At 33.3% G+C, this 20,273-nt stretch overlaps 2 protein-coding genes and 2 long non-coding RNA genes across 4 annotated transcripts; 2 read left to right on the top strand and 2 right to left on the bottom strand.

Moving 5' to 3' along the window:
• Positions 1 to 856: 856 nt before the first annotated feature.
• On the bottom strand, positions 857 to 9,833 carry LOC123698407 (serine/threonine-protein kinase rio2). Its single transcript, XM_045645022.1, has 8 exons — positions 9,704 to 9,833; positions 9,487 to 9,628; positions 9,141 to 9,309; positions 8,527 to 8,736; positions 8,063 to 8,254; positions 7,543 to 7,714; positions 6,906 to 7,022; positions 857 to 1,339 (listed from the first exon to the last, which is right to left on the bottom strand). Exons 1-8 carry the CDS (start codon positions 9,767 to 9,769, stop codon positions 875 to 877), a joined length of 1,533 nt encoding a protein of 510 aa, XP_045500978.1. The 5' UTR covers positions 9,770 to 9,833; the 3' UTR covers positions 857 to 874.
• Positions 1,639 to 6,526, bottom strand: LOC123698408. Its single transcript, XR_006752405.1, has 2 exons — positions 6,403 to 6,526; positions 1,639 to 4,768 (listed from the first exon to the last, which is right to left on the bottom strand). It is a non-coding gene; the product is annotated as an uncharacterized LOC123698408 (long non-coding RNA).
• Positions 9,834 to 10,270: 437 nt separating the features above from the next.
• On the top strand, positions 10,271 to 11,645 carry LOC123698503. Its single transcript, XR_006752414.1, has 2 exons — positions 10,271 to 10,525; positions 11,029 to 11,645. It is a non-coding gene; the product is annotated as an uncharacterized LOC123698503 (long non-coding RNA).
• A 686-nt stretch (positions 11,646 to 12,331) lies between these two features.
• Positions 12,332 to 18,678, top strand: LOC123698623 (arrestin domain-containing protein 1-like). Its single transcript, XM_045645351.1, has 6 exons — positions 12,332 to 12,557; positions 12,634 to 12,783; positions 13,014 to 13,219; positions 16,939 to 17,124; positions 17,418 to 17,606; positions 18,060 to 18,678. Exons 1-6 carry the CDS (start codon positions 12,434 to 12,436, stop codon positions 18,462 to 18,464), a joined length of 1,260 nt encoding a protein of 419 aa, XP_045501307.1. The 5' UTR covers positions 12,332 to 12,433; the 3' UTR covers positions 18,465 to 18,678.
• Positions 18,679 to 20,273: the final 1,595 nt, after the last annotated feature.

Here is a 20,273-nt window from a genome sequence, read left to right as displayed (position 1 = left end):
TGTTTCGCTGCCGCACGCGAATGCGTCGGTGTATAATTTTTAACAGCCAGCAACCCTTATTTGCGGCCGGATTTAATTAGGCAACCATATATGATAATAAATAGAAAAAAATTAGCTTTAATTTGATATATGATTCATAAATGTACGTTATGAACGTAAAAATGAATCGAAATCATACCTGTTTGCACCAGGCTGCCAAGATGTTGCGGCCAGGTGAAAAACGGCAACCGTGATTTTTTTGAATCTTTATATCATTTGCCGTGATGTAGACTACATTTTATTCAAAAAACAAGTGAACGAATTTTTTTCCCAAAAATCGATTAGAAAAATTTTAATTAAACATGCTTGCGGCCAAATTTTGACTGGCAACCTAGTCGATATATATTCTCCTAATTATAAATATACATAAAAATTCGGTTTTCAGCAAAAAACCGATGAACGCACTAATCCTGCAGCCGGATCTCGTACTATTAGAGTCAAGTCACACCGAAAGAGCGGCGAAGGGCAGCGAAGCAGAGCGCAGTTTCCGTGTCATATGAATTTTTACTTTATTTTCATTACTATAAAACTTATTATCGCCTGAGAAACTCGAACGAGTCGCGCGGACTCGAGTTTCTCAGGCGATAATAAGTTTTATAGTAATGACAATAAAGTAAAAATTCATATGACACGGAAGCTGCGCTCCGCTTCGCTGCCCTTCGCCGCTCTTTTGGTGTGAGTTGACCCTTAGACTTTGAAGTTTGAAAATTATTGCGACCAAACAAGGTTGAATATTTGATACAACATCGATTGGACATTTTTGACGACCTTTCATGAGTCTGTTTATAGTAATAGGAAATATTGAATAAAACGCAAATTCTATATAAATCTTTATTTATTCATCCCATCCCCACAACCCGTGGCTTTCTCTTATCGTCTCTCTATTATCTCTTCTATGTCTTGTAACTGCACTGGCTTCTCCCTTCGCAATCGCCTTCTTCCTCTCCATTTTCTTCTGTCTTTGTTCTAGATTCTTCTTAACTTGCTGCTTTACCACATCTGGTGCTATAGTACTCGCAGAAGTATACGATCTCATAGACCTTACGTCCGACAATGCTTTTTCTATCATCGCTAATCTGTACTTCTGAGAGTTTTTATCTAAATCGCTTCCAGAATCTTCTATTTCTTCCGTTTTATCTTCTGTATCTTTTTCAATTTTTTCTGTACCTTCTGTAGTTTTTTCTTCGTTATTTAAATTTTCGATAGGCACTAGTTTAGGTATTTCTTCGTCTAGATTTAGTTTATTAGTTTTAGCAGCTAGGGTGTGTACAGTTTCATCGTGTTGTATGGACGCTTCGACCTGCAAGAGATAAACAATTCAATTGAATTGTGATAAAGGGGAGGTCGGGGTTAAAACGTGATTATTTATCTTGCATGTAAAAACAAAAACAAAAGTGAAGCTTTCTTATGCTCTAACTTTGTTATTTTAATAACAATTTTAGTCGAAATGTATTATAATAAATAAAAATCGACTTTAAGTTACTCTTAGGAAAGTTCACACAATCAAATATATACTGAAACACAAAGAAACAATCATAAGACAACATTATATTCACTCCCCAGCCATATTAGGACACAAAAAATCGACATTTAACCAAATAATATTGATGTTTTGCATTAAAACAAAACATGTATTATGTGTCGAATAAAACACACAGCGTTGGATGAAGAAAGCAGTCTATGAATCCTATATATCTCTATGCAAATTGGGTCACCTTACCAAATATCGATGGATCTTTCACCTCACTAGCAAGAGCGCGTCCCTAGTATGGCATCTGTCATCATCGCCTTTGAAGCGCTGTCATCTTCCAAGCTCCATAGCATCTTCATCAGCAAGCAGTAAACTGCAACGCTGTGTGTTTTATTCGACACATAATACATGTTTTGTTTTAATGCAAAACATCAATATTATGTGTCTTTCTAAAACACACAGCGTTGGATGAAGATGTGTTTGATATCTGCTGGTGAAGAAAGACATACAAACGCTATGTTGAAAATAAATTATCTTGTTAATATTGTAATACCTAAGTGCTGTATTAACAACTTAAATTTCATTCCTTACAGAATGTTAAATGAACCTGTTGTATTGTAAAATAAATTTATATTTTAAATTCTAAAAACAATACAAGGGGGTTATGTAATAACAACAAAAATTGTTTTTCTTTCATATTGTAAGAACTAACCATATAGGTATCCTCTAAATTTTAAATTATTCTCCTCAGATAATCTTCTCAATAAGCCAATACTAATGAACTAAGTCTTAGAACCTAAGAACTGCTTAATTATTTCTCTATATCTTTGATACAAATCAAAGTTCAAATAATAACATAAAAATAAAATTTTAAAAATTATAACTCAAAGGAAAATCAATGTCACCAAGGATAAACAATGGAGCCTCTAAGGCTAAATACTACAGTAAATAACATCTGTATATAAAATAACTATAATAAGCAATGTTAACACAACTGTACCTTAAGCATTAAGCATGTTTGTTACACATTGATCATTACTATGATCTTAAATTAATTACACTGAATTAAATAATAAATTAAACAGTTTCAGGTTACCTTAAAGTAAACCAGACTCACTGGCACTGGCTAAATTGACTGATTGACAGTAAAACTTTTATAATTGACTGTATGGTCCTTCCACTGCCTCCACGGGTTGGTGCCCTTACCACATTCTTGAAGCCACTGCTGGACAGGGCTGCTACGTTTACTGTCCTTAAGATCTGGAGGGACCTTAACTAGCCAGAGATAAAGGTTTGTGTTGCAAGGTTAAAGGGTCCGCCCCTTTATAGATAAGAATCAATTATCTACTTTTAAGATTGAAAATCAGTCCTTTGTTACTTGAACCAACCTTTCCACATGGGTCACTGGGCATATCTATGTGTCTGAGTTTCCTCACAACCGACCACCTGATGGAAAATGTGTTGTTGTATCCATTTAGTATCCAAATTCAGGTCAGGTTATAATCTTATCTTGCTGTGATAAAAAACTGTATTTTGAGGTTTTCAGAAGTCATGTTCATGTCATGAACAGGGTCAGCTTGCTTATGATAGACTTAAGCCAATTAAATAGAATCCCTGTGTACTAGATTACATGCATTTTTTTTTTTTTTTTTTTTAGCATTGCATTATGAAAGTCACCTCCTGCTTGGAGGGTCATATGTTGGCACTGTGGAGGGGCACCACTACTTAACTGCTCTTTCTCCTTTGCTTTACAATGGGCTGTTTTCTCCCCTCCCCCCCCCCCTTTTCTGACTGAGCAGTTGGGGGGCCATAAGGCCGTAAGGCCATTCACCAATGGTCTGAGTGCTCATGACTTCCGGGTCAATAACCATATACAACCATAATAGTCAATAACCATAAGCCATCTTTAGGCGCTTGACATTGAGTTGCGGAGAAATGCCCATATATTATTATTATTTATTATATCAACCATAAGCCACCCTTGAGTGCTATGTATCTGCCCCGGTCCCGGGGTGCGAGGTGCGCTAGTGCACTTGGAGGATTACCCTTGAAAGGGAATATTCAGTCTAGGCGTCAGCTCCATCAACGACTGCAGATGTCGCAAAATTCGGAGCAGGCTTTGGCAAATATGCCTTGGCACTAAAGCATTCCTTTGGGTAGCGAAATGGTCCATATCAGGAGCTTCCGAAATATTATATTTCCTGTTGTACAAGGTAGGAGAAGCCACTCCGGTACAGGTTGATTTCTTGAGAGGCAATCTAAATCAAAGGCCACTTAGGCGTCCTGGAAGCGTGCCAAGAGTTATTCTCAACTTTTCAGCTAGGTACAGTTACTCAGTTGTAAGAGCTAAGAGAGTCAGCAACCTTTGTATGTGGGCGACCAAAGTCTGATTGATAGCTTGGGCTACAGGATGTGCGCCCCTTGCAATTTACTCAGAAGCACTTTTATTGCATATCTGGTACACGACATATAAGTCAGAAGTTCTAATGCCAAGTCCCCTGCTTCCCTCTTCATTTCTCTGACAGGTAAGTACTGTTCAGATGTCCTACTCAGCCCGCATCCGCGGTATCTGTAGTTAGGAAGTGAGAAACTTGTTCTTTTACAAAGACTATTACATTTCTGTTTATGTTTCTTTTCCAAAACTCTTAAGTCTTGTATAGCATGTAGAGGGAAAGCCTTTCTCTCTTGGTCTGCTGTGCGCGAAACTCTAGAGAAATACCTGGAGGCGACAACTGTACAGTCCTCTCAGTGTTAGATGTCTAGAACTGTCTGCAACTCTTATTTAGTGCAAGACATGGTCCTTTTAATGACTACCACAGTATGCTCTATCTTTGAGGCTTTTGGGACTGGCAATAACACAGACATTTCTATAGTATCACACATGAGGCACAAGTATCCAGGCTTACAATGTACACTTTGTAATTGATGTGCCAAACCTGCCTTCCCAAAATCTCTATGGTCTCCGGGACCTGTAGAGTTAATTGGAACAATCCTTGTAGACGAAAAGATAATTGTCTAACTAGAAGGCTGTAGCTCATTCTGTGGCTTTACTAAAATCTCCATGGTCTCCGAGACCTGTGAAGTTAAATTATTAGAATAATCCTGATAGTTTAACTAAATCAGAGGGCTGTGGCCCCTTTTGTGATTGGAGTGCCAATCAAGCTCTACCAATATCTCCATGGTCTCCGCGACCTGTGAAGTTGAATTGGAATAGTCTTGCCAATCAGGCTTTACCAAAACCTCCATGGTCTCCGCGACCTGTGAAGTTAAATTGGATTAGTCATGGTAGACCCAAAAGATAATTGTCCAACTAAATCAGAAGGCACTTTATGTGGCTGTAGTGCCAATTAAGCTTTTCCAAAATCCTCACAGTCTACAAGACCTGTGAAGTTAATTTTGCAACGGTCTCAATAGACCAAAACTTAATAGCTTAAATAAAACAGAAGGAGGGCACCTCCAGCCTGTAGGGTCTCCGCGACCATTTGAAATGGCTGCCATATGCAGGCAGAAAATAGGCCAATGATGCCTGATTGTACAAGCCAATCCTGGCCTTGTGAGAATCTCATTACTGTTACCAATGATGTCTAATTTTACAAGACAATCCTGGCTTTGTAAAAATTTAATTACCGTTATAATCTGTGATATGTATCAAAATTACCTGGTTAATACCTAGGTGTTTAGGTGTCTCAGGTTGAATATCAACCTGGCGGAGCCATCAGCTCTTATTGCCAGAAGCATATCTGAATGTAAGTATGGCATATATTTTTCTGGGTCTTTCTGGACACAGTTCTTTCAGCATAACCATACTAAGCTAATCATGGCTAAGGACACCTTGTACATATTTTCAGTACATATTTTTGTATAAGATACAAATAAAAAATACAAAGATTTTGGTTACTTTACTGTTGATATTATAGAATTGTTATCACACCTGAGTGTTAATTTTAAGGCAAGCTCTTTCACTTAAGTAAGAAAGGAACTAGATAAACAACATTATCATCGGTAACATTATAACCAAGAATGATCTCATTCAACTGTTCGGGGATACAGTAAATATGGGTCCCTGATGATGATAATGTATATAAACATATCTACCTCTTATAATCTGCAATGTCTATTTCTTATGATTTTTCACTACTATTCAAATAAGTACCCATAGAATCAAAGCTTATTCTGGTATCAATTGGCTATGAAAATAAGCTCCTTATGTTAAGAATTATTTACCGTAAGATAAATTAGGTAATCTCAACTTGCAGTAATAAGTAGCTCCTACTGAATATTGTGTGAGACTGTTGCTCATATTATACACTCTATATCATATCCTATAATAAGTAATGTAAAATCTATATGTGACATGTATCAATATTGAAATAATATTAAAATAGTTAATTAACAATTTCTTCTCTTTAGAATATTGTGATAGACAGGTTTTGTAACTAACTATCTAAAATCTAAGTACATCTTAATTGTCTTGAATTATTTATGTAGTCAGTGGGCACTAAGTAGTAGGTACTCACTTTTGTTGAGGTAGTTACAATTGAATGGTCTAAGTGATTGAGATGCCTCACTACCTGCTGAGTGCTGGGGCTCGTTAGCCAGAGGGGATCACGGTGGATTCCTTATACCTAAGTACCTTCTACCTAGGTAGCCTAACGCTATTTCACAAGTCTGGTTAAAAGCAATACTTGACACAGTAACCAATGTGCCTGTGTATGATAAAGAAACCCGATGATAATGTAGTGATCTCATTATAGGCATGCATTGTGTTTTATTAATTACCTACATCTAAATATTGATGTATTTGTGTCAAATACTGTGAAATGTATGCCACGTGCTGGATGAAAATCTATGCACGAGTCCGGACATGTTCTGACAAGTTTGATTGTACTTACGGAATTTCTCGTCTCCCGGTCTCTTGGGCAGTGACGAACCATTACTTCTCTCGTCCTCCGAGGACGAAAAAGAGTTCCCGCCACTATTATACATACCAAAGCACCGGTTTTCGAATTTCCTTCCGACAACACGTGGTCTTTTGTGTTTCATATTGGAACTAATTCCGTTTTTCACTAGAAAAACACTAAAATTTAACGCGTGTGTGTTTTATCACACTTAATATTCGAGAATTATAATTATATATATTCGAATTCGAGAATTATATTCTGCGCGATGTTATTGCGCACGAATTCATAAACGCTATGGAGCTTGGAAGATGACAGCGCTTCAAAGGCGATGATGACAGATGCCATACTAGGGACGCGCTCTTGCTAGTGAGGTGAAAGATCCATCGATATTTGGTAAGGTGACCCAATTTGCATAGAGATATATAGGATTCATAGACTGCTTTCTTCATCCAACGCTGTGTGTTTTAGAAAGACACATAATACAATTTATATACCTGACGTCTAAGCGTATCGATTTCATCTTCAGACACTTTAGTGGTGATATCTTCACTCTGTTCACCTTCATCATCACTGCCTTCATCACCGCTCACTTGGAGACCGATGCCCATTTCCTGTAATAGCGAATTTTTATAAAAACCTATATTAATGGTATTATAAAGTACAATACTTAAACATATTACTGACGAAATTAGAAAAAATTACTTTTTCCAAATCTCAGTCACAATTCGAATATTTAGAAATATTTTTAAATCTAAATAATTTAAGGTTGTTTACATAATAACATTATAAACTTGACACAATCGCCTATTAAAATATGGTCGTTAAAATGTGTCCGAGCGGCGTAGTATAAAAGCATTCATTGAAATTAGCACCTTATTTCATGACATTGAAGTTGAAAAGTCTTTTATATTGCTCATTATTCATTAAAAAACTCTGCCGCGGAGGCAGAGTTTCTCTTTAGACAATTTTGTAGTGTGATTGTGTGTCTAGTTCTTTGTTGTACGTCAAATATTGTTAATGATAATATTATTTAGAACATACTTTTTTTATAAATATATGTATTTAAAGAATAGAAAAATATATTTTTTGTTCTTTTTTTTATATTTTTTTTAAGACAGAACTAAATCTTACCTCCAACAGCTCATCCTCCAGCACTTTATTCCGTTTATATCCAGAGCAAGCTACTTCAGTATCAAGCCGATCGTCTCTCTCGAGCTCTGAAAACTTCGGGTAATCCTCGCTTTCGTAAGCGAAGCGCTTCTTGAAGAACTCGCGGACACAACGCACGTCGCGGTCGAAGTAACTGGCATAAAGAAAATTTAATTAAATGCTGTTCTAAATGTAAAGAAAATTTTAAATATTCGGAAAACTAGCAAATGCTATAAGAGAAAAAATGTATACTTTTTTCGTCATACAAAATTCTTGATGTCATTTGAATTACACTGTAGTTCGTTTTGGTTTTTTCTTTCTTCAAATCTTTTTAAGCAATTTTTTAAAATATTTACTTTAATAATGTTTTTTTTTTTTCAACAAATGCACTTTATAATCTCATTAGAAGAGTCTTCTTTAGCAACCCTCATAAAAAAAAACATTGTTTATTCCAAAAGAAAGAAAAATTATCTAACAAATAAAAATTCACATTCATACTCACAGCTCAGCATTAGGATGCTCCGTAGACACCATCTGCGGAAAGTCAATGATGACGGGATGCCCCTCATCATCGATCATGATGTTGAACTCGTTGAAGTCTCCATGGATCACTCCACAGTTGCCAAGCCGCACTATGAGACCCATCAGCTCGTCGTATAGCCACTCTACGTCAGATACTGATGTGACATGGGTCCTAGAATTTAGTATGAGTGAAAAGATGGGAATAGAAAATGAAAAATATGGTATGAATTAACATGTGTCGATTTTATCAATGTATGTTACTACATATTATAAAAGCAAATTAATAAGAATACTATTAAAAAATGTATACAATCAATTTAACCTTTAACAAAATCAAGGTGGAAAATAAATATAAATACATAAATTATTAACTGATTCAAGAAATAAAATTTCTTTCTTATAACCAGAACTTAATCCCATAAAAAAACTAATCTGTACACTTACAACGGTCCACCCTGCACTAGCTCCATAACAACACAATGTCTGTTGAAGTCAATCGGCTTTGGCACTGGGAAGCCTCTATCATACAGTGCCTTCATGTAAGCAAACTCCTTGGTGGCCGATATGCGAGATAGGTACAGCCAGGACGCGCGGTTGCGGTGCGCATGGTAGTCGCGCTTGTCTTTTATGTTTCGGAAGCATGTGCGGCCCAGTCTGGAAATTAATTTTTAAAATTATAGATGAATAAAATGAATCACCAAATGTGTTGCTTAGCGTAAAACATGAAAAAAATCATTTAAAGCATATCTATGAATGTGTTTGAATTTTAAATATAATGAGTTATAACTTGTAATGAGTTGCCTTGTAACTTGATCCTTTTAAAATAAGAGATATGTATCAATGAAATATGCATGTATAGAAAAAGCTTACAGTATATACATTTACAAAGATACGGATTGGCGTGACAGGATGCGGGTTCGAGTCCCGCCTTGTGATCAAATTTTTTATATTCTTTATAAATTTATATTTATAAAGCACTTAAAACCAAAAATATCAAATTCAAGCTTACAGTATACCTACATGTCCCTTTTAAAAATGTATTTTTTACTACTTAATACCTGTGCAATTTTAAACACAATGGAGTTTTGTCTTCATCGGCAACTGTGTAAATATTAGACTCTTTGCCGACACCAATCTGATTTCCAAAAGATGCAATTACTTTCCTGTTTGTGAGGGCTTTGAGAGCGAGGTAGTCATAGCCTGCGTTCGTGAGCCGAAAACCATCATCTGTAATATAAATATAAAGATTATAGTATTGCAGAAATAAAATGGTATAATACTTTCAAGAGAATGCAGTTTAATATGGATTCCAATTTATTTATTCATATAGTTTAGTTTACATTCAACATGCAATGCATAATTATATCATACAAAGCTACTGATATCTGATTTAGAAGAACTTACAATGTTTTCCTCTTTCATATGTCAACAATCTGTGTTTACATAAATCCTTCATCAATTTGTGAACACCACCGTGTCGCAAGTTAGCGATCGACGCTACTAAAGAACCGGGAACTAATTCGTGATTTTTCATACCCATTTCGACCTTAAAACAAAAGAAATAAAAAGGCAATGCTTCATAACCTTACGGTATAGTTAGAGGATTGTATTGGTCACTTACAGCTGTTAAAACACGAAAATCTTCTCCCGTCAAGTAACGCAAAATAGTAACGTCGAGTTTACCCATTTTGAATACTGAAATAGGCTAACTTCTAGAAAATAAACAAATAAAACGTGGTCACCATTCGCGTCGCCAAATCGTAATATTTTGATTTTTGTGTCATTGTGACATTGTCAAATGTCAAGTGTGACTTGTGAGTTTTTTTTTGCTTTTCTTGGGCAAGAAGATGTGACTATTTGGACTTGTGAGTTGTGACAGCTGACTTTATTTTTTCATCGACTGATCTATTTGCCAGTGTCATGGAACTATAGTCATACTGGAACCCAAACTCCTAAGAAAAAATAAGAAACTGATAGAATGACCGCAAGTAACCCCTGTTTTCCCCATAGGGTAGCCAGTGTGATTGTAAATTTTTCCCCTATTGACGTGCATTAAAAATCGACTGTCAGTATAATAGGTCTATATGACAAAAATCATTAATAAAATCCGCTAAAAAAATGAAATTTAAACGAGATTCATGCAGGTTTGCTTTTCCATTGAAATAACAAAGGTTTTCAACTTTTAAAATGGATTGCTTATCGAGCACGCTCATAATTTTTTTCCCATATTTTGAATTATGTTATGAAAATCGTTGCGCGGCAGCCCCAATTCTAGGTGTCAAATAATGTTTACTGCAAAATGGCGGATGTTTATATTCATTTCGTGAGTTTGTTCTTGTATTTTGGAATTATTCTGAGCCAAAATTAATAGAAATGATTGTAAATATATTGTGCGCGGTTGCAAAAGTGAGTGGCAGCCAGGATGTGATATTATATTTCATTCGTAAGTACAAAAAACCATCTATAAACTACGCTTCATGTAAAATTGTAGTTTAGTAATATTTCTACTTTACTTGTTGTTAAATCTGGAATAATAGATCGAAGTTGTGATTATAATGTTAATTTCGATTAGGTTTTTTCCATTTAACATCGTTATTTGCTTATTATTAAATGTTTCATGATTGTAGTAAATATTAGACTAGGGTGTCCATACTTTATAAAATTGTGTATATAATATATTTCGGTACGGTATTTTATATGAGGTAAAAGAAAAGGAGAAGTCTTTCTCCACTGGCTACGTCTTAATTGGCGTGACAGTTAATGGTATAAAAACGTTGTTTACTACTTTTACATAATGATTTAATGTAAAATCAAAAACTCAAAGTACATAATATATAGTACCTACCTACTGAAATAGAAGCACTAGACAACAGCACAAATTTTGTGTTTTCTGTATCTAAATGACATTTTTTATATTTTGCAAATAATCTTCTTTTCTCTTTACAGGTTTCCGTCCAATCTAGCGGAACGTAATACATGGCTAAATAGCTAAATATAGTAGAATTAAAAATATCCTGTTTTGAAAAAGCGAAGATATTATGCAACGTTCATTTTAAACCAGCACCTGGACAGTGCGGTGGATGTTGCCTGTAACCTCATAGGAGGCCATGTCCCAGCAGTGGGAACGTAATATATACGTTACGGGAAATAAAATGTATGGGAGGGTTTAAAGTTACATTTTTAGATATTTCTCGTTATATTAAAAAAAGTTATTATTGTTATTTTACTCATTACGTAAAGTTTCATATCGATATCAGTTTAAAGTTTTTTGATACCTGCAATAGTTACGGAATAATCACCTGTGTAATCGTTAAGTGTGCACTTAACGATTACACCCTGAATATATTATATATTTTGTTTTTTATTGTATCAAAGGGAAGCGCAAGACCACGATCTCATATTTCAAGTACTCTTAAAACTATTTAAATACTAAAGGGTATGGAATAATTAAAATATTTTCAGTGAACCGATTTCGTTATTTTTTATTGTTATTGTATCTTATAATTTGCAAATTTGTAAAGGCAGTTGGCATTGTAATGATAAATAAATATTATTAAAACGCATTGATATTTTACTTCATTAATTCTTAAATCTAGTATTACAGTAAAATTTTTATACAAATAAAATTGATGTATCCATAATTTTTTCCTTGATATCCTGAATTTTTTATCTTTATACTCACCCCACGGGAATATAGATATACTATATATATTTCCATGACTCATCCTAGCTAGAAAGAGACGGAGGGGAAACGATAATTTTCAAGGGCAAATTTCTTGACTGCACTTTTTCTTTGGGAGTGTGGGTTCCAGTATGTATATAGTTCCATGGCCAGTGTCAAGTTTAAAAAAAAAAAAACTGAGAGCTTATGTTTTTTATTTCTTACTCACACATCTTTTTTTTTTTATAAGGTGTTTCCAGGGTGTTTCTCAATGTTAGCCAGAAGGGCTTTTACATTTTAACGCGGACGCGGGGGTGAACTGAAGGTTCACCCTGGAACTCACACATCGTTATATGCTGTTATAGGAAACCCTGATTAACCATGTTCATTTTACGTTTGCATGTAGCTCAATTTTTCAAAATTTGTTACTTAAACAAGGCGATTAATTTTAAACTAGCAACATAGCGTTCCTTGAGTTCACCTTGAGTTTGACAATTGACATGTTTTGACTTTTGACTTTTAAAATCGAATTGGATTTGGATTTGATTTGGATGGATTTGGACGTCTGGTTTATTGCTCTGAGTCTGGAAGTTTTTAATATTTTGATTTATGTTTAATTATTTAGTTTCACTTATATATTTAGCTATTTTTATGTTCTCTGTTACTTATTCACTGTAAAATATAATAATAATGGCATTAAACGGTTTTAAAGCTGGAACTATAACTTTAGACGAGCCGCGATCTATTTATTATGCAGGGCAGGTGCTCACGGGCAAAATTCAATTCGAATTGGATGAAATGTTAACATTTACAGGTACCTTTTGATTTACTTTCACAATAATATGTTATATATCACAAAAATATTTAATTTTAACATTTATTTGTTACAGCCATCAAAGTTGCATACATTGGCCAAGCTATCGTGAAATGGTCAGAATATCAAACTGAAAAATATTCTGGTGTTGAAAGAACTAGAGAGATAGAATATGGTGGCCAAGAACTGTACTTCAACTTTGAACAATGTCTTTGTGGTGGATCTGGTTTGTATTCATATCCATTAATAAAAGAAATATTCAAACTCAAACTCAAAGCAATAAAATTATAAATACTTATATTCTTCCATTTAATTTGACCAGGTGTTTATATTTACCAATTACTGCTTGCAGTAGAAAAAATAGGAAATTGTTAAATTTTAGAGACTAGTTTCAAATTTATGCAAAAATAGCTAGATATGTTTATAGCTTTGTGACTTTAATTTGCAACATTTCAGTAACCACTCTACCACCTGGCCCTCAGTCCATCAACTTCTCCTATCTAATACCAAGTAATGTGCCGTCGTCCTTTCAAGGGGCTAAAGGCCAGGTTAGATACTCTGTAAGGGCATATCTTGACTATCCAGACACTACAAGGGACGAACTTGTTGCTGACTTTGATGTGATTGCTCCCTTGGACTTAAATACTGTAGATTGTATTAAGGTATATTTTTCTTAATTTAATTTATAGTGTCACTAGTATGTATATTGCATTATGTAAGTCAGGCTTGCTTATTTTATAAAATAAAAAATAGATAAGGCAAAAATAGGCATATGAGCATATAATTCCAAACTTGTTCTAATTGTTGTAATGTTTTTACTGTATATAGAATATATGTTAATTAAGTCAAGCAATGTGGCCATATAGTAACCAGGGCCGGATCTACCCATGGGCTTTATGGGCTGCAGCCCAGGGCCCCGAGGTTAAAAGGGCCCCCATACCCCGATAAAACCAATGGGCGATAATTTAAAAAAAATCTGTAGTCGGTTTTCGAAAAAAAAAATTGATGAAAATCGCATACCTACTTCAATAACTTTTGCTAACATGTAAAAGGATGTTTGCATGTTGATTTTCAACTTATAGAAAATAAATCTCATTTATTGAAACTATTTGGTTATTTTATATGGTGGACGTTTAATTAGAAACAGTAACACAATGAAGTAGACATCAGGTTTATTTAACATTTGTGTATTAACGTTTTAGAGATAAAGCACTATTTCATATGTAATAGAACACCCGTTTATGTTGTTTTATAAGAAATTGCTTAATTTTAATCAAACATTACCTTAAATTAATAAAATTAAACAACATTAAGTGCAGTCTGATTTCCGAGTATTTTCAGTCGGGACAACAAATTAGAAACAGCATGGTTCAAGTGTTCTAAAGTCAAAACCTATTAAAAAGTCGTTAATATTTTTTTCTTCTACAAATATTTGCACCATTTTTTAAACATTCTATCTAAAAGTTTCTGAAAATTAATTAACTTTGCACCAAAATGGATAAAAGTAAGATTTGTGACCCATCAACAAGAAAAATAATTTTAAGTTTACACTTTGACAAAAACTGGAGTTACACGAAAATTGCAAATCATTTAGAGTGTTCGATAAAAAGATATTCAATGCTATAGTTTATTTCAAAGAGCATGCAGGTACTTCTGATTAAGTGCCTAGAAAAGCTCGACCATGAAAAACTACCTACTGCTCGTGAGGATAGGCAATTTCTTCTTCTTCTTCATTTAAGGGTTCCAATTCTATTAGGAAATATGTTTTTGCAAACATGTGACAATCTCATACAGTCTAAGCCACGACGTTGTAAAGCCGTTGTTGTCTATAAAGATTATAACAATCTCAAAACAACCCCATACATGTTTCCTCCGCAATGCTTAACTGTTTATTTATTATCTAAGGTATGGTTAACTGGACGACGCGCGTATCCTTTGCCATCAGAATTGATTAAATTAATTTGTTTCGTCCCAAAATAAAACTTTTTCACTGGCGGACTGTCCACAAGCAATATTTCTTAGTAAATGCATATCGTCATTCCCTGTACTGCCTAATAAGAAGCTGTACTTTCCTGGCCACTTTCACAAACAATTTTGCCTCGACTTACCACCTGCAAATCGATCTCATCGACACAATGGCGTGGTTCATCTTCAGAAAAACCTAATTTTATAATAGAATTTGAGCCTTTAAATGGATCCATCTTTGCCAAAAGAATCATTTGCCTATCCTCGTGAGCAGTGATTTTTCATGGTCAAGCTTTTTTAGACACTTGATCAGAAGTACCATGCTTTTTGAAATAGACTATAACGTTGAATATCTTTTTATCGAACACTAAATGATTTGCAATTTTCTTGTAACTCCAGCTTTTGTCAAAATGTAAACTTAAGAGTATTTTTCTTGTTGATGGGTCACAAATCTTACTTTTACCCATTTTTATTGCAAAGTTAATTAATTTTCAGAAACTTTTAGATAGAATGTTTAAAAAATGGTGCAAATATTTGTAGAAGAAAAAAATATTAACGACATTTTAATAGGTTTTGACTTTAGAACACTCGAACCATGCTGTTTCTAATTTGTTGTCCAGACTGAAAATACTCGGAAATTAGACTACACTTAAAGTTGTTAAATTTTATTAATTTAAGCTAACGTTTGATTAAAATTAAGCAATTTCTTATAAAGCTAGATAAACGGATGTTCTATTACATAATATGAAATAATGCTTAATCTCTAATACGTTATTATACACAAATGTCAAATGAATTTGATGACTACTTCATTGTGTTACGTGTTTCTAATTATACGTCCACCACTGTAGGTACCTTCCTTTATAAAATAACCAAATAGTTTCGCGGGGCGCAGCTAGTTTATGTATAGGTATACATAATAATAACTAGCTGCGCCCCGCGATTTCACCCACGTGGCTTAGATCCTGTTGGTCTTAGCCTGATGATATAATAGCCTTCCTCTATAAATGGGCTATCTAACACCGAAATAATTTTTTAAATCGGACCAGTAGTTCCTGAGATTAACGCGTTCAAACAAACATACAAACTCTTCAGCTTTATAATATTAAGTAATAAGTATAGATACTAGCATATACTAGTATAGATATATATTCATGACTTTATTTCATATATTACAAAAATATAACTTAAAAAGTACCGGAGAAATTAGCACTAGATTGTCATCCGACTTAGCCTTAGAGCATTTAACCAACGACTTTGCAGTTGGCAACGCGCTTAAAGAAGTTTCACTCAAAAATGCACTTTTTACTCTTTTTAGAGGGATATATAATATATATACGTATATATATAGGCTTATTTTAAAGCCATGTTTTTTTACCAAACCGTTTCGAAAAAACTTGTTTTTTTCGATAAATTAATATTTATTTGTACTCGTTTATTCAAATACTTTTTTTTATTAATACAGATTTATTATAACTATAACGTCAACTATCAACGTACTATTAAAAATTTATATACTTATAAACATTTGTGATTTTTTAACGAAATGCGTTATTCGGTTATTAAGAAGTGTTTTAACTCTTATGTACGAGCCCGAACGAGTTATGGCCCAGTCATGTAAGGTTAAATTAGGTAAGAATCTCGGAATTCGAGACACCCAGCAGTAAGTCTGTAAATACTTGTATATTGACACCCTAAAAGTTATCTCAAAATCTACATATGGTAGGGTGTAAGGAACTACAAGGTCACAAAAAAATATCTCATTTCTTATGGGTTTTTTGCTATTTGTATTTATTATCAATATTGTAGAATATAAAATTCTCCACAAATTTTGTTTAAAAAATTTTGTATACGGTGAATCGTTTTCGAGATAGAGGGTGGAGAGCGCGCGGTCACAGCATCACTTCATCGACATTTCAACCGTGTATATTATAAGTTCACTTTGTTTGTCACTTTGTTTGTCCGCGATAGACTCCTGAACTAATGAAACGATTTAAAATCAAATTTGATTATGTTAAAATAACAAAATTGCGAAAGTAAGTAGGTATTAAGAAAATATGAACATTTCCAAAAAAATGGCCCCTGGGTAGTTTCAGCCCAGGGCCCCACAAGTTCACGGTCCGGCCCTGATAGTAACCATTATTTCCAGTTCTTAATTGGTGTTGATTACACTCAATTAATCACATTGTCATTGTAATATTTGGTTTTTCAAATTGTATATAATTATTATATCATCTAAATATGAAATCTACATCTTCATCTTTATTAAAAACATAATAATAATAACTGACTGAATGTGGAATGTCAATAATTTTGGCAATTTTTTTTCTCTATAAAGATGAACACACACTAATTCAAGCAAAATGCGTTGAACAAATATACACATAGTATCTAATGCTTTAATTGTGTATTTCAGACCCCAATAGCAATGGAGTTTGAGGAAGTATCAAGTTGCAATTGTTTTTGTGAAGATGAATTAATAAATATTAAATTTCAAGCACCGGTGTCTGGTTATTGTCCTGGGCAGATAATGAATATCCAAATAGATTCACAGAATGACACTGGTTCTGAAGTTACCAAGATTTTGTTTCAAATAATAAAGGTAAGGATTTAGTTTGAACAAGATGGAAAAACAGGGTTTTTATACAAGGAAAAGTAGAAAGGGAACTTTTGTAGTAGAAAGGGCATTTATATTGTCTCAAACCTAATAAATTATATACTAAAACCTTCCTCGAGAACTACTCTAATCTATAAAAAAAAAAAGTATTATTGTAAGACGATTTTTTAATCCGTGGCGTTGTTTTAACAGACGCTGGAAAGCGGCTTTGTTTTATGTATTTGAAATCTATTAAAGTTAATAAATAAATACGTATAAATGTGATTTTTAAATTGCAGAAGGAAAGATACCACTCTCAACAGCCCATGTCCACATACATACCGCCAGAAGAAGTTCTATACACCATGGCACATGGCCCCATCCTGGCCCATACGAAACGTAGCTTCACTTGCCAGATGCGAGTGCCCAATATTATTGCTTATAATCTAGAAAACTGTCGGATTATTGATGTCGCGTATTTTTTGAAGGTTAGTATTATAGCTGTACTGGTGATCATTTGTGCTCAATTTTTTTGCAATAAAGTTGAAATAAATTTTAATTATTTAGAGTTGTTAATATATTGCAAAGCTGAAAATTCATGTTGAAAAATTTTTGTCTGGGATGCAAAAAATAAATAAAAAATGTAGCAATATTTAATATTTATAAACTATAGTTTTATTCTTTACCCAAACAGTACAATATTTTGTACTCCAAGCCACACTGTATATTATGTGCAAAAAATAATAATATTAAAATTTCAAAACAATGACGTTTAAGAATAAATTAAGAAGCATATGAATATTTAATGGCGTAGGAAAAAAATTCGTTATTGCTTAAATATTCATGATGAATAAACACTTGCAAATATTGTTCCTAAATAGGCTAAAAAATCTCGATAACAACGCTATCTATACATATTATTTTAAATTGTTTATTTTCAGGTAAAACTAAAAATGTCTGGCTGCATCGACGATGTCGAAGATGAATGTGAGTTCTGCATCGGTTTAGTGCCTTTACAAGAAACGGTCGAAGGAACATACACACATCCTATGTCCTTTTTACTCCCGGAAGCTCCCGTTCCAACAATACAAAATACACAAACAATTCCAAATAACTCATATCCTTTACAAAATGTTGCCAGTCTAAATCAACAAAATGCATATCCACAAAATACAGTGTGTCCTGTACCTGTTCCTAATGTTGCTAACCTAAATAATCAGCCTAATTATGTCATCGGTTTTAAAGTACCGGGGTTGTCAGACGCAAATGCAAGTACTTATCCAATTAATGATAATCAAAATAGATATTCTAACGAATATCCTAAACCATCTGCCCCACCAATGTAAGCTTAAGAAATTTTTATATTTTTGTATGTTTTACAATTTTTTTTAATTTTTTATGAGTATATTCTCTCATGAGTAATATACTCTTATTTAGAGTGCCTTAATATAAAGATGCTAATTTTTTGAAAATTTATATTTTAATACTGAATGAATGCGTGTATATTTTATAGGGATCGCTTATTTTTATAAAGGGTATACTCGAATATAATTAATTATAAGCTTATGAAGATTTTTTATAACTTTCTAAAGACATATTATATAATTGACGTTTAACGTTGTTGTTACGAAAATAATAATAACAAGTACATTTTACGAGAAATAGAAGTGGATGTTTCATATTTTTAATTTTTGCAGTTTATGGAATCTTTAAAATAAAATATATAATAAAATGGAATTTTTTTTTATAATATACAGGGTTTATTGACACGAAGTGATTAAATATGCCTACCTACATATAACATAGGTATATTTTTTAAGTGCCATTTACTATTATTTTCAAAGTTTCAGTTAGTCATTACTTAAGTCTGTTAAAAGTTTTGAACTTATCATTGAGATATATTACTACGTGTGGAGAAGACACCACGAACAAAATCTGTGCGCCATTTTCTTGCTCTAAATAAGTTTTAAAAATTATTATCTAGTTAGGTACTTACCAATGAAAGGTACATAGGTACTTACTTATTCCTTTGCATTTTTCCGTATTATTTGTCCAATATCGTAACACACACGAAGGCATATTTGATGCGTTTCACTTTAAAACAAATAAAAAATGCGCGTGCAGTTAAGCCATATGGCTTATGGTGAGCGGCACATAAGTGATGTAGGCGGTGTCGTCTCCATATTATGTATATCTCAATGGAACTTAATTTATTTTTTTATGTTTTGTAAATCATATTGGTTAAGTCGTTAGATAATCTCATATATATTTATGTAATCTCAAGCTCTTCATTTTTACACACCAACAATATCTTTGGTTGAAATATTTTCGATCGTGCAAATTGATTCTGAAACTATTTTATATAAAATGATATTATGCATATTTCAAACATGTTACAGAAAATTACCCGAATATACTTACGCACAATTTTTTTAAAGGTATTGCCAGTACCTTATTATTATCATAATGTGATTACACATACATGCTAAATTGGTGCTGTGTATTTATGTTTTATTGAAGCTCTAAGCAAAATCACAAAATAATAGGTACTTAATGTAAAATCAGCATTTGTGATTGTTTATTTTATATAATTTTTACAATTTAAATTAATTAAATTAAGATGTTAATGATAATATTATATATTTTTATTCTTACATCGTTGTTTTCTTTTACCCATTTTTTTTGTCATTGAATAGTTATAATAGCTGATTACCCCGGCATCTGTTATTTTTGGATTCATCTCGAGTAGGTATACAGTTTATGAATTTTTATATGATAAAATAATAATAATTAATTCTTATCCAAAAGGAACCAAATCCTACTAATATTATAAATGCGAAAGTTTGCGAGGATGGATGTGTATTGTTACTCTTTCACGCAAATACTACTTAACCAATAACAATGAAATTAAGCACACATAATATAGAAGGTAACTTAGATTAACACATAAGATAGGTTTTATCCCGGAAATCCCACGGGAACGGGATCGATGCGGGTTTTTATATGAAAACGCAGGCGAAGCCACGGGCGGAAAGCTAGTAAGTCATAACGTACAGCTGTTATTGAGTTACAAGTTAATTTAGATCGATATTGTTTCGTATATTATGAATTTTTGTTTGATACATTAAAATTTAATGCAAACAATGCTTCTAGTT

This window comes from Colias croceus, chromosome 16 (assembly GCF_905220415.1).
Source record: "Colias croceus chromosome 16, ilColCroc2.1".
Classification (NCBI taxonomy): Eukaryota; Metazoa; Arthropoda; class Insecta; order Lepidoptera; family Pieridae; genus Colias; species Colias croceus.
This window is presented reverse-complemented; position numbering and strand designations above follow the sequence as displayed.